Genomic DNA, 13,649 nt, shown 5'->3' on the forward strand with positions numbered 1-13,649 from the left:
ATGGATGTGGAGAGGATTATCCAGAGCATCAAACAGGGTGATCAAGATGGGGTGTTAACCCAGCTGCAGCAATTTAACCGACAGGTAGGAGGAATATCTTTAGTTAATTCAACAGATGGGTCCCAGCAATTTTTCTAAGTACAACTGATAGGATAGCTAAACTCACAGCACTAATACAGCGGGTACAAAAAATTAGGGGAAAGGTTTTGATGATACACCGAACAATTCTTCGTAATAGCGATATCATCCCATAATGAAGTATTCATAATTATTTTATATTAATATGGCATTATTAAGGTGAATGGGAAAAAAGCATGTTATTCAGAACACTACTGGGTATGCTACCATAACTGTTACCCTACTGTAATACTGAGTTCCTGCTCACTGTCAACCAACTGACCAAATGACCTCTATTTATATCTTTCCTTTTTTCTCTCTCTGTCTCTCTCTCTCGCTCTCTCTCTCTATCGCTCTGTCTGTCATGCAAAGTATGCCGAAAACTTTTTCTTTGATGTTGAGAAATGGGAGAGGAAAAAGGTAAAAGAACATAAACATAAATATAAGCATAAACACAAACATAAATATAGACACAAACATAAACACACTGAGTAGATGCTGTCTGCTGCTCCCTAGCTTATAAATAGTGTAGCTTATTAATGTTTAGTACATAATCTCCCTACACTAATACCTCACTACCCCCCTCCTTAGCAGCCCTGTCTCCTATACTAATACCTCACTGCCCCCTCCTCAGCAACCCTGTCTCTCACAAGAGCTACTGTTAGTCTAACTGTAACACAGACATACACAGGCACACAAAAACCAGCCTTCACACAATACATTCAGTCACTCAGGTTTACGCAAACAGCATGTACTGTTTCAACTCTTACATATTGTACTTTGTATGAAGTGCTTAATCCCATTAAGAGGTATTCCTCATTACGGGCTTTCTTCATTAGCCCTTCTCAAAAGCCCTTACAAAACTTAGATTACGTTTGACTAGTGTTACCTCCTTTTTACTTGTAAATTGCTTTGTATATGTACTGGGTTTTTCTACTTTTCATTGTTCAAGGTTGTGTTAATAATTGTTCAAAGTCATACCATAAAGACCTCACAGTCTCGGTGATGTCTTTATATGTCATTTATGTATATAATACATGAACATGACCACAGTGGCAGCCTGGCTGTCTCATAGTAATAACTGCAGAGTAGAAATAATCTCATGTGTTGATCTAGTGTCTGTACTCTGACTGCTTACTGGATCCAAACAGAAACAAGAGCTTGAAGAGGTAATCTTTCACTGTTCTTATCTTTTGCCTGCTACATTTTTACCTTACTAGTCTTTAAACTAAAAAGTAATATTGTAATATCATAATACAGAGTGGATATGATGCCCTCCCCCCCACGCCAAATTATTAAAATAATATTCAGTGCTTATCTGGTCTTTTGGCATCCATAATAAATCCATTTGTTAATCAGATGTGCTGAAAACAGATGTTTTAATACCTTTATTCTGGTACTTTAGAAGACATTCATATATACTAATAACATCATAAGTCTATAGCGTTATGCATTGATTTATTTTAAATTTAGAAGCAGTGAGGGGTTCTGATTGACTGATTTTTGTGTTGTAACAGTTCAGGAAGAATAAAGTACGAGAGTATGTGTCTGATTCTGAGTCAGATTTTGATGATGAGTCTGGAGATCCAGATATCATTTTCAGACAGGTAACATCTGCTTCCGTCCGCCTAAACACACCTACACACACACACGCATGGACACACATACACACACACTCCCTCTCTCTCTCTCTCTCTCTGTCTCTCTCTCTTATGGTCCACTAGATGGCTCTCTCACTCTGTTTTTCTTTCTCTTTCTCTTTCTCAGAACTTGGCCATCGTTTTGATACGATTTCTTCGGTCTGAGCCAAAGGGTCAGCTTCTGATGGCCTGTTTGTGTACCCTACGGATCCTCTCCAGGGACAAAAAGGTTCTCGGTCCTCTGATAACAGACACAGCTCTTCTCACTCTAGCCAGAATAGGTGGCATCAGCCACATGCCTCTGCCTGAAGATGACCTCGGTGACCATCTTGACCCCTATGATGACATCATCAAAGCCATTGCCAACACCAAATTAAGCCTGCCAGACGATGATGAAAACGATGGTAAAGACGAGGGAGACGATAACTGTACGGACTATGAGACTGCAGTGTGTGATTCTGGAGAGATCCAGAGTGATGCTTACGATGCCAGTCACGACACCAATGAGCTCAGACCCTATCAGAGCGATGCCAGTGCCAGTTTGGGTCCACCCAGGAAGAGCAGTGTTCACAAAGCCCTGACAAGAGGAAAGAGAGACAGCAGAGGGAGCACTGGAGGAGATCAGGAAAAGGAGGAAGAGGGAAAGGAAGATGATGAAGAGGTACAGAGGAAAGAGGCCATGAAAGTCCTTTGTAACATTATCTACAACAGTACTTGGGCGCAGGAGAGAGCCAGTGAGCTCAGGTAATCTCGGACTGATTCAGTTAACAAATACTAGCAGCACTTAGACTGATAAATAAGCAATGAAACAGTGATACTGTACACTAACTGGAAAAAAAACAGGCACAGAAACTTTCAAGAAAAGGATTTTTGTGACATCTCTTTCTCTCTCTTTCTCTCTCTCTCTCTTTACCCCCTCTCATCACCCCTGTCTCAATCTGTCTCCTACTCTCAGCCTCCTCTGTGGTCTCACTGAGAAACTGGCCAAGGAGACACAGTCAGGGTTGCCCTCTTGTGGTCAGTTTTATGAACTGCGCTTTATGTTCTTGATAACAGCATTGAGACCTGAGCTGAGAATACAGTTAAAACAGGTACCACAATCCTGGACCTAAAGTTACCAAATGTCCCTTAGACCTCTGTGTCTTTCTGCCATTTTCACATATTCTTGCACATGATCCCTCCTGTTTGCTAACCCTCAATTTTATCCATTTTATTTTATTCATCCATCCTTGGTCTTCGTAGGAGGGAGGAGTGTCTTTGCTGACGTCAGTATTGGAGCAGTGTCTGTCAGTGCAGTGGAAACAACCTTATGAAGTAGTGCTGGATCCCAGTGCTCCCCCTGTCTCTGTAGAGAACTCACAGCGAGCACAGGAGATACTGAAGATTCTCTTTAACGTTACATATAGCACACACACACAAGAACCTGAGGAGGTGAGAACAAAAAACACAAACATGGTAACATTCTGAAGCCTGATTTACTTTAATAGCATTTAGTATTAACTTTTAAGTTCCTGTATAAAAGTTCCTTTTTTTGTCCTTCTGTAGTAATAAAATAACAGTATATTTTCATGGAGCGTATGGAGGCGCAGTGGGTAGCGCTGTCGCCTCACAGCAAGAAGGTCTCAGGTTCGATTACCGGCCAGCCGGCCAGGGGCCTTTCTGTGTGGAGTTTGCATCTTTCCTCCCACAGTCCAAAGACATGCAAGTCAGGCCAACTGGAGATACTAAATTGCCCATAGGTGTGACTGAGTGCATGAATGTGTTTGTCTGTGTTTCTGCCCTGCGATGGACTGGCAACATGTCCAGGGTGTTTCCCCGCCTTCTGCCCAATGAATGCTAGGATAGGCTCCAGCACCCCCCGCGACCCCAATTAGGATAAGCGGCATAGATAGTGAGTGAGTATATTTTCATGCTCCGTCATCTGTCCCTCAGGAAGATGCTACTCTCTTTCGCCACCTAGCGGCAGTTTTACGTCACTGCCTGATTATTGCCAGTGAGAATGAGGATGACACTGATGAACTGAAAGGGTAAGTTAGACATATATACTGATTATATGAATAAACTCCTGGATTTCAGAGGCTACGTTAGTGACATATCTGATGTTAAACAATAACATATATTACTCCTGTCTTTTTTCTTTCTTTCTTTCTTTCTTTCTTTCTTTCTTTCTTTCTTTCTTTCTTTCTTTCATTTTTCCTCTCAGACACACGGTGAACCTGCTTTCTGCTCTGCCTGTGAGTTGTCTTGACGTCCTGGTGTCTGTGCCTCTGACTCCAGACTCTCATCAGTATGATGGCGTCAACATGGATTGTGTTCACTCCCTGTTAATGTACATGGAGAGAAGACTGGAACAGGTGAGAACAAGCGAGAAAGCAAAGGTAGAAAGAGTAATGAGGTAATAGAAACTGTGACGGTTGTGTTTTGATTTTGAAGGGCAGTAAGGTGAAGGAAAGACTCACCCCCATCCTAAACCTGCTGACGGAGTGCTGCAGGGCTCACAGAGAGACACGCCACTACCTCCGAGAACAGGTAAGACCTTCATACAGAAGCCATGACAACACACAAAGCAGAGGTTCCTGTCTGTGTTCATAATGAAACCTCTGTTATAACAGATATGGATTCAGATATGGATTCAGAGCTTCAATATCTAAACTACATCACTCCCGTTGTCTACAGGCAGAGTTTTTAGAAGCTTACTTTCATGAATCTGGTTGATTTTTCCTCTTAAATTCGGATGGGATTTCTGTTTTCATACACCAAAGTGGCTCAGTGCTTAGCATGGTTGCCTCACAGCAAGAAGGCCCTGGGTTCGAATCCCGGCCGTCCTACGTCCCTTCTGCGTGGAGTTTGCCTGTTCTCCCTGTGTTTGCGTGGGTTTCCTCCCACCATCAAAGACATGTGTGCTAGGATACTCCAGCCAGTGACACTGACCAAGGCAAAAAGACTTGGAGTTGGTCCCCAGGCACCTGCGGCTGCCCACTGCTCCTTGCTCCTAGTGTGTGTGTGTGTGTGCTCACTGGTGTATAGGAGGGGTTAAATGCAGAGGTGGCAGTTCACTGTTCACTGCTCTAGTGTGTGTGTGATCAGTAAAGTATTCCTTCTTCTCTTCTTCTTCTAACTTACTCCACTTTGTCAGATCCTGCCCCCTCTGAAAGATGCCAGCCTTAGGCCAGAGCAGGGGACCACAATGAAGAGTCGACTGGTCAGATTAATGACCCACATTGACACAGAACTCAAGCACTGCGCTGCTGACCTGCTCTTTGTGCTCTGCAAGGAAAATGGTAGGACATGCCTCAAGTTTCACAAACACCAGTTTGTACATCAGAATTCATCTTTAAAAGTCTAAAATGAGGCTTTTAGGGACAGAGAGTGTGTGAGAGAGAGAGAGAGAGAGAGAGAGAGAGAGAGAGAGAGAGAGAGAGAGAGAGATTCACTGATCTTAGTGTATCTGTCTTGTCTTCTGTGTCTAGTTGGAAGGTTTGTGAAATACACTGGCTATGGCAATGCTGCCGGGCTGCTAGCCACCAGGGGCTTGCTTGGAGGTCAGAAGTCGAAGGACACCTCATCAACAACAAAGTATTCCAGTGACTCAGATTCAGACACAGAGGAGTATCGGCAGGTCAAAAGTCACGTGAACCCTGTGACGGGCAGGGTCGAGGAGGAACATCCTGACCCAATGGCAGGAATGACAGAAGAGGAAAAAGAAGAAGAGGCTTGTCGTCTAATGAGTCTATTCAACAAACTCTCAAAGTGAGGTCTACAGTGTCACTTCTGCTATGTCACAGTCTAGAGTTCTATCTACTCACTGTCAGGGAGGTTCTACTTCTCAAACAGCTACCACATTACACAACTGTGGTTTCCAATGAACAGAAGTGATGTTGTTATAGTAGCAACGTATAGTATGAAAGCACAGCATGAGGAAATGCTCTTTGTTGACTCAGAAACTAGCTATAACATATACTGTGTGGTACAACATTCCAACAACAACACACCTGGTTATGATGGTCACTTTGACATCTAGGTTATGACTTAAGATCATTTTAAACCAAAGAAAACAGACTACCTCAAGGCTACAACAATATTTAGCCAATATGAATATACTGCAGCACATTTCAGGATCACTGTAGAGGTACTATGACATGTGTTCATATCCTTAATCAACCAATTAAAGTGGTCTGAAAGTGTACAGAGGCCTTATTTACTGCAAACACGACAAGCTCTGTTTTTAAGTTTATTCTTCACGTAACGTTTATTCTCCCTCTCCCCTCTCTGGTTGCCAGGGATAATGTGATTCAGCCGATGGGACTGAACGCAGAGGGTCAGTTAACCCCTCTGTCAGGGCTCACAGATCACTCAGTGGAGGAAGACAGACCTTCAGATGATGACCTGGAGGATGTGGAGTAAAAGTGGAGGTCTACAAGTTCTAAAATACAGCATATCCTTAACAAAGTCATACAAGACTTTATTAGTGATTGATGTGCTTCTATTCATCTTTCATAAGCCACCCAAAACAAGTCACCCAACGTACTCTTCTCAGATAGATACTCGTCCCCTTTCCTATATAGCTGGTCAAACAAAATACCTGTAAAGACATTTTATCTGTTTGATCTATTTTATGTGTCGTTCTATCCATCAAATGTCTCCCATAGAGTTTATTACTGAATGATATTATATTCAAAAAATAACAATCCAACCCACCATTTGATTATATTTACATAGTTTATTCATTTTAAAGGGAAGATTTTAATAACAGACTTCAATGGCTGTATGACCTTTAGGAACTGCGGAGAGATACCCTATTTAACCAATGGACTGCTTTACCTGGATCACAGCATAGATCTGTATGTTAAATTAGGTGCGATTGTGATTTTTTTTTGGGGGGGGGGGGATCAAATATTCATAGGGTACTGCCCTAAAGGGCCAATGATGTAGACCAAAGAATAGAGAAACTGAATATACAAACAACAAGTCGGAAATGGAAAACTCTTCACCGAGATTATTATCCTATTTCATTTTAACTTACATGGGCCTGATGCAGCATAACTTGAGATTGAGATATTAAAGTCAAAGAGAAGATACTGAGATTACACCCTTTACCCAAATCATCAGTCAATAAAATCATTGATCACCTGTACACTGTAAAACACCTAGATGTCTGAACCAAAACAACTGATCTCTGTTGACAGAACATGAAATAAATAACTCTGTGGCATACTGAACAAGGAACAGACAAGCTAAATTCAAACAAGAGGACCTTCCCTAGCAATAAAAATGACAACAGAGGCCTTTATTGGCCAAACATATGTAAAGTTCACAATGTCTCATTGTCCTGCTAATGTCTCTGAATCTCAATAATGTCCAAAGGTCCTCTTTTGAAACAGACACGGATTGTTGCAACAATAAAGTCTAAAACATTCACTGTACGATGTTCTATAACATTACAGAGAACATTGTGGCATTCAAAAGCTGGAATGTATGAACTTTGTTTTACATGTTCTGTTTCACATCATCTTAGAATGTAGAAAACAGAATCTTAAGACACATCTTAAAACCAAACCTGTGTCTATCTCTACAAGTACAAAAGAAGTAAACATTTTTCTCCACATTTATTCTGCCCTGTGTGGTTGTTCATCATTGAGCTGAATACAGCAGTTCTTCTTCTGTTGAGCAGCCATTCTGTAATAAAGTCTCAGTATCTCTTTCTCTTACATCTCCATGATCTGATCCAATGAAAGCTGCAGCTCCACTGACTGTAAAGAGGAAGCCCCGCCTTCTACTGCCATCTGCTTAAGCTTCTCCAGCGCAGTAAAGACCACCTGCGTTAAAAGGAAACAGACAGAGACAGAGACAGAGGTGTAAAAAATAAATTCAGATAGGTAGAATCGCCACTTCGTATAGATATACTTAGGGGAGAGTATGAGAGAGACTCTCGCATCTTTTAACGTAAAAGCCAATCGTTGAAGATGTACAACTGTTAGATGTGAATATTTCAAAGTCAAATTTTTAACTGAGAGAGAAAAAGAGAGGGAGAGAGAGAGAGAAACAGTGCAGCTAACCAACAGAGAGACTTACCTCTACAAAAATGAGCTTCTTTTCCCAGGGTTTAAATTTGGGATCAGGCCACTTCTCACCCAGACAGAAGAAGACAGAGAAAGGGGGTGACTGTCCTCCGCTGATACTCATAAATTCCCTCAGACCTTGTGAAATGTTCAAATGAAACATTCAATATTATTTCAACCACATACAACATTACTTTATTAATCTGAATAATTACATTTCATTCAGTTAATCCAAACTGACACCAAATAAATTTCAGTTCAACATATATGATGAACCCCTCTCTCTTGGTTTCTCTTGTGTGTCTTCCCCAGACGGGGACAGCTACAGTAAATACCATTGTTGTGGTATACCTTTACTTACTCCAAGCTAAAGTATGTGATTCTGTCAAGCTAAAAGAATTTCCCAATGGCCATGTAGGAAGTAACTTGACCCACAAACTAATCTAGGTATAAAACACAATGTAACAGCAATGCAAAGTCTATAATAGCAAATTTCCCTGTCTGTACAATACTCCTCTAACAGCTGTGCCAGACGACAGTTCAGAGAACATTAGAATCAGACAAACTTCCTGTTCCTCACCTATGCTTGGAAAATCTATGCAGAAGAGACATGCAGTTACAGTTACAGAAGAAATGGGAATTACCTTGTATTATGAATTAACCATAGAGGGTGCTCTACCAATATTTCATGCAGAAATTAGTCATGAAGTTTTCAGGGGCCTTCTCAGTATTCCCAAGATGAACTGACTGTATGTGATGCTGGGCATTATCCCTGGAGTGTTTATTTCACCACGAGCCTACAGTGAATCAAGTGAACTGCAAGAGCCTCACCTGTCACGTAATCTCTGGCTGAGTAGATGGGTTCAGGTACGGTTTTAGAAAGTGCTTTGGGTACTCCACTCTGGTCATGCTTAGATAAGCTCCAATAAACCCTACTGTCACCCCAGCGGTGTGCATAAACCCAAGGACCCTCTACCCTGACCTCCACACCCCCCAAGTTATCCAGGATACTCCTGGTTAACTCAGCCTGGGTCTGGTCCAGGATAGAGTCAGTGCTGGGCAGCTCCACCAGTGGGAGAAAGGGACCCATTGTAGAACAGGACTCTCTACTTGAAGGGAAAGAACACACATGTGAGAAAGAACACACACACACACGCACGTATATCCTTAAATCATCCATAAATACACAGAACTCTTATTTTGAATATTTTTCAATGTCACAGAACTTGGCTGAAAGTTTTTTTAACCTGTACACCAGTCTAAATCCTGTCTCATTCTCAACCAGCTGCTCCAGGACTTTCTTTCCTTTGTAATAAATCAGCACCCGAAAATGTGTTCCTGTGAGATATCACAAAAAATAGAATGAAATAAAATGAAATGAAATGAAAATCCGTTTGAAGTAACCAAAAATTTAATTACGGTGTCAAATCAATTTATTTTAATTCCATACCCCATTCAGGGTGGTTATCCTGGACTGAACAGACTGGCACAGCCTGTTCTGTGGTGTAACAAGCCTCTGCATATGCCCCTTCAGCTGGAGAAAACTGCCCGGTGCCAGTTGCCCCCTCAGCCGGAGAAAAGGGCCCAATACCCAGTGTTTCTACTATGGGACACTGGCCATACTGGCCTCCAATTCCATTCAAGGGGGACTGTCCCCCTGAGGCACTTGCCCCATCCATGTAGTACTGCTGACTGTCAGAGCTGAAAGGGCTTCCAATCCCTTTTCAGAAATAACAAGAGAGAGTCAGAAGACTGACAGCGAGAGATCAGATGGATCACAAGCTTATGAATACTGAGTCGTGTTTACGTACAAAAATTGGCCCTTTCAACGGTATTGTTGTGCGACTATATTTGTAAAAAGTGGCATATTCCATGCAAATCACAATTGCTCATACACAAAGCTTTATGAATTCAAGACAGTTAAAATGTGCTGTCCTGTACCTGGCTGAGTTTGTGTTGGTCCAATATTTAGGCCTTCTAAGCATTGCTCTAACAAATCTGAGGAGTTTTCACCTAAAAGACAGAGCAGGGGAGAACAGGCAAAGAAAGGGGTAAGAGCTGAATTATACATTGTTGTTTTATATGAACATACATACATACATACATACATACACACACATGCACGCACACACGCACACACACACACACACACACACACACACATATATATATATATATATATATATATATTAGGGGTGGGACGATACTCTACAGACACGATACACCACCACGATACAAAAATGTGTTGAAATATCTTGTGACAAGTCGCAATATTTTTGTCTGGCTCTGTTATGCAGCCTTTATGATTTAAGTAGTGAAATGATATCCAACAAATTAATAATAATTACACCACTACCACACCTGGGGGGTGCCAGAAAGCAGGTTTAGTGAAAACCCAGAGTTAGTTAACTCAGAGTAAGTAGTAAACCTCCTAATAGAAGAGCCCTATGGCTTCATTCTCCTAGAAAAACAAAGTCATAGGGCTCTTCTATTAGGAGGTTTACTACTTGCTCTGAGTTAACCAACAGTTTTCGATAAACCGGCTTTCTGGGGCTGCCATAAATATTTTCAACATGATACAATGATCTTATAATTTGCACGCAGTCACAGATGAACGCATCCGTAGTTAGCCAATTCTCACTCAGTTAAGGATGGAGCCAGACATATGTGATGCATCTGCACAAGTTAAATCATTCGTGTGGAAATACTATGCTACATTTCAGTTTAGATAGTACGACAGAATATTAGGGCCATACTGGGGGGCTCTGAGATTTCGAGAATCAAGTCATAATATTACAAGAATATAGTTGTAATTTTATGAGAAAAAAAACATTTTCTTTTTAGGAAAATGCATTACAAGCAAACAACAAAGTGGGCGAAAGAACAGTCAGTAGCAGCCTGAGCCTGCTTCTGGAAACTGCTGATACTTATGATAATATGGTGCTGATGTGCCAAAAATTACATATTTCATTATTTGTGAAACCTGTACTAAAGTATGATTTCACAAGATGCTCCACGCTCCTCATTGTAGCGAGGGTGGCAGGCTGCTCTTCTGATATTTCCCCTCTAAAATAACTCGTAGCCTAAAATTACAACATAATTCTCGTAATATTACGACCTTATTCTTGAAATCTCAGCATTTCTTTTCCTCAATGTGGCCCTAATACTCTGTCGTAAGCTAGTGATACTGGGCTACTCATTTAGTTTGATTACATCTAATAAAAAGAGTAAGAGTATTCTATCGTTCTATCGTCTTGTGAACGCTGTATCAAGGATCGTCTTGTCTGGTGGCCTGTGGCCTGAGTGTGTCGTCCCACCCCTAATATATATATATATATATATATATATATATATACATATATACATATATATATACATATACATACACACACACACACACACACACACACACACACACACACACACACATATATATATATATATATATATATATATATATATATACAAACACACACACACACACACACACATATACATATAACATCGGTGTTACATATATATATGGAACACCGATGTTATATGTATGTGTGTGCATAGATATATATACATATATACATATACACACACACATATATATATGTAACATGCATACAGCCACTTAAAGCTGTGATATACGATATCTATGTTGATGCAGTTTTTGTGCTACATTTATGAATATGAGACTCAAGTACTGTTCTTAAACTACTTTTTGAGACTTAAAATGTACGGACAACTTTCACATGTATGACAGCTTTACTGTAACAGTGCACAGGCATGTTTGAATCTTTAAAATGACATGTTCATTAATACTTTTTATTTACTTATGTGTGTTTAAATGTTTGCATCCGTTAGATGTACTACAGTCTCTCTCACCAGGCCAAAACTCATCCTCTCCTCTGTACAGATCTTCAACCACAGCAAATGGAGCCTTACAAAGAAAAGTAAAATGACACAATAAAGCATTTGGAAAAAGGCACTTTACTATAAGGTCTTCAGATGATGTCAGTAACTCTAGCCAAAACAAAAGGAAAATATACATACAATTTAATAATTAACACTTTAATACATGAAACATGCAAATGCAGATCAGATACATGTAAAAAATGTACTCACATCACTCTCCTGGGACCCTTGATGTGAGTGAAGTAGAGGATTAGAAAGAGGGCAAGATGGTTAGGTTGAGTTTCATGTTTGAATCTTGTCTTTGTAGAGCTGTACACTCTCCTAGCTACATTCTTTTCAGCTCAACCCGCTCTCTCTTTCTTTCTCCCTTTCAGACATATACATACAATTTCTTGTTGTTTTAGGAGGACGTTGTGAGTTAAACATCACTGTTTGTTCATTAGAAAAAGTCGCATGAATATATATTGAAACACAGATAACCTCCCAGATTCTCTATCGTTCTTTATTTCTATTCTGAGACATACTGAACAATATTAAATGGTCTGTAAAGGCGAAATTTGAAAACATAACTAAGAATACAACAATAAGACAACTTAAAATGTTTATTTTATGGCCAAATATATTAATTAACATCATATATCAATTAACATCAGTATGTACAGAGGTAGGCAACGATATATGCTTGTTAAAAATCGCTTGTTGATGTGTCATTAACATATTTGCATATTTCACTCTTCTGGACCACATAACTTATCACGTCGTCTGTTTTACTCATTAGTGAAAATACATTCACTGAACTGCAGTGCAATCACACACACACATCCTAACTTGTTAACTACCATGGAGGTCAGGTGTCACTGGATATTTTCAAGTACATTCTCCTCCCTCTTGTCACATCCTGTTCTCTTACCCCCAGACTGTCCTTCCTCTGGCCATTGAAAAACTTTGTGAGGGTTGGCAGCATCATTTTTGTTGTCGTGCAGCAATATGAAGCCTTTTGCTCTAAGGGCACTCCGAAAGTTTCTCTTCCACACAGAGGGGTCACCTGGTGTCTTGCCACCTTCCGACTGGCCTCCACTACTTGTCTCTGCCCAGGCCTAAAGCATTGTGAGCATATTAGGGCCAAATCTGGCATTAACTATCTGACATTTAACTATAAAGGGGGACACACATCACTTTAAAGTTCATTTCAATACATTAAAAATATTGATAGAAAATGCAGCATAAACCGGGAACCCCCGTTAAAATGACATCTATTAAAAATTAAGACAGCCCTGCGCAGTAGTCCCTGCACGTAAATTTACCTTGAATATAAGAACGTCATCGCTGGAGGAATCTTGTCTCAAGGCATGCTTCCAGGGGATGCAGAACTGTGTTCTGCCTTCATTTGTCCACGCAACCCCTGGAAAGCGACCGCTGTCAATCTGCTGGCGCAGCCAAGGAATCAGAAGAGGCTTTGAATGTGCCATAGTTTCTGCAAACTAGGGAATTCACGAAAGAACAAACTGGGTTATGATCTGGTATGAAAACATGCTATTTCAAGGCTAAGCAGCAAACATTAATTTTTTTTGTCGTTCCATGTCACTCAGAAACATTAGTTCACGATATTGTTTTTATTTTTCAGGGTTGATTGTCTTCAGAAGACATTATGGGATTTTGCAGCTTGTGACAACTAAGGTGCAAAACTTCCAGGCCTCTTACATCAACTTTAAAAACAAAAAAAAGAGATAAACAATTCAAAATATATCAAATATCGAATACATTTAACCTACCTCTGTCAAGTGAGTACCTCTGCCAAGGATAATGAACTGGTCAACACTAAAACTTTGTTGTAAATTTTTCAGTTGCGGAGTGAAATGATCAGATTCCGGCTGATGTAACGGTCGTTGACAAGTTTACGTGAAACGTTTTATCGGTTTTCAGGTTTTTT

General features: G+C 40.4%; 2 protein-coding genes across 2 annotated transcripts; one reads left to right on the top strand and one right to left on the bottom strand.

The window, feature by feature from the left end:
• On the top strand, positions 1–6,161 carry LOC115812822 (synembryn-A). The gene is made up of 13 exons (XM_030775338.1): positions 1–84; positions 490–537; positions 1,635–1,724; positions 1,885–2,207; positions 2,313–2,501; positions 2,713–2,848; positions 3,000–3,188; positions 3,690–3,784; positions 3,961–4,111; positions 4,191–4,286; positions 4,894–5,038; positions 5,228–5,507; positions 6,038–6,161. Exons 1-13 carry the CDS (start codon positions 1–3, stop codon positions 6,159–6,161), a joined length of 1,950 nt encoding a protein of 649 aa, XP_030631198.1.
• Positions 6,162–6,663: 502 nt separating this feature from the next.
• Positions 6,664–13,602, bottom strand: irf3 (interferon regulatory factor 3). Its single transcript, XM_030773677.1, has 11 exons — positions 13,492–13,602; positions 13,024–13,200; positions 12,630–12,816; positions 11,930–11,946; positions 11,690–11,744; positions 9,758–9,829; positions 9,267–9,536; positions 9,064–9,154; positions 8,648–8,922; positions 7,830–7,954; positions 6,664–7,573 (listed from the first exon to the last, which is right to left on the bottom strand). Exons 2-11 carry the CDS (start codon positions 13,186–13,188, stop codon positions 7,463–7,465), a joined length of 1,368 nt encoding a protein of 455 aa, XP_030629537.1. The 5' UTR covers positions 13,189–13,200; positions 13,492–13,602; the 3' UTR covers positions 6,664–7,462.
• Positions 13,603–13,649: the final 47 nt, after the last annotated feature.

Source organism: Chanos chanos, chromosome 5 (genome assembly GCF_902362185.1).
Source record: "Chanos chanos chromosome 5, fChaCha1.1, whole genome shotgun sequence".
Lineage (NCBI taxonomy): Eukaryota > Metazoa > Chordata > Actinopteri > Gonorynchiformes > Chanidae > Chanos > Chanos chanos.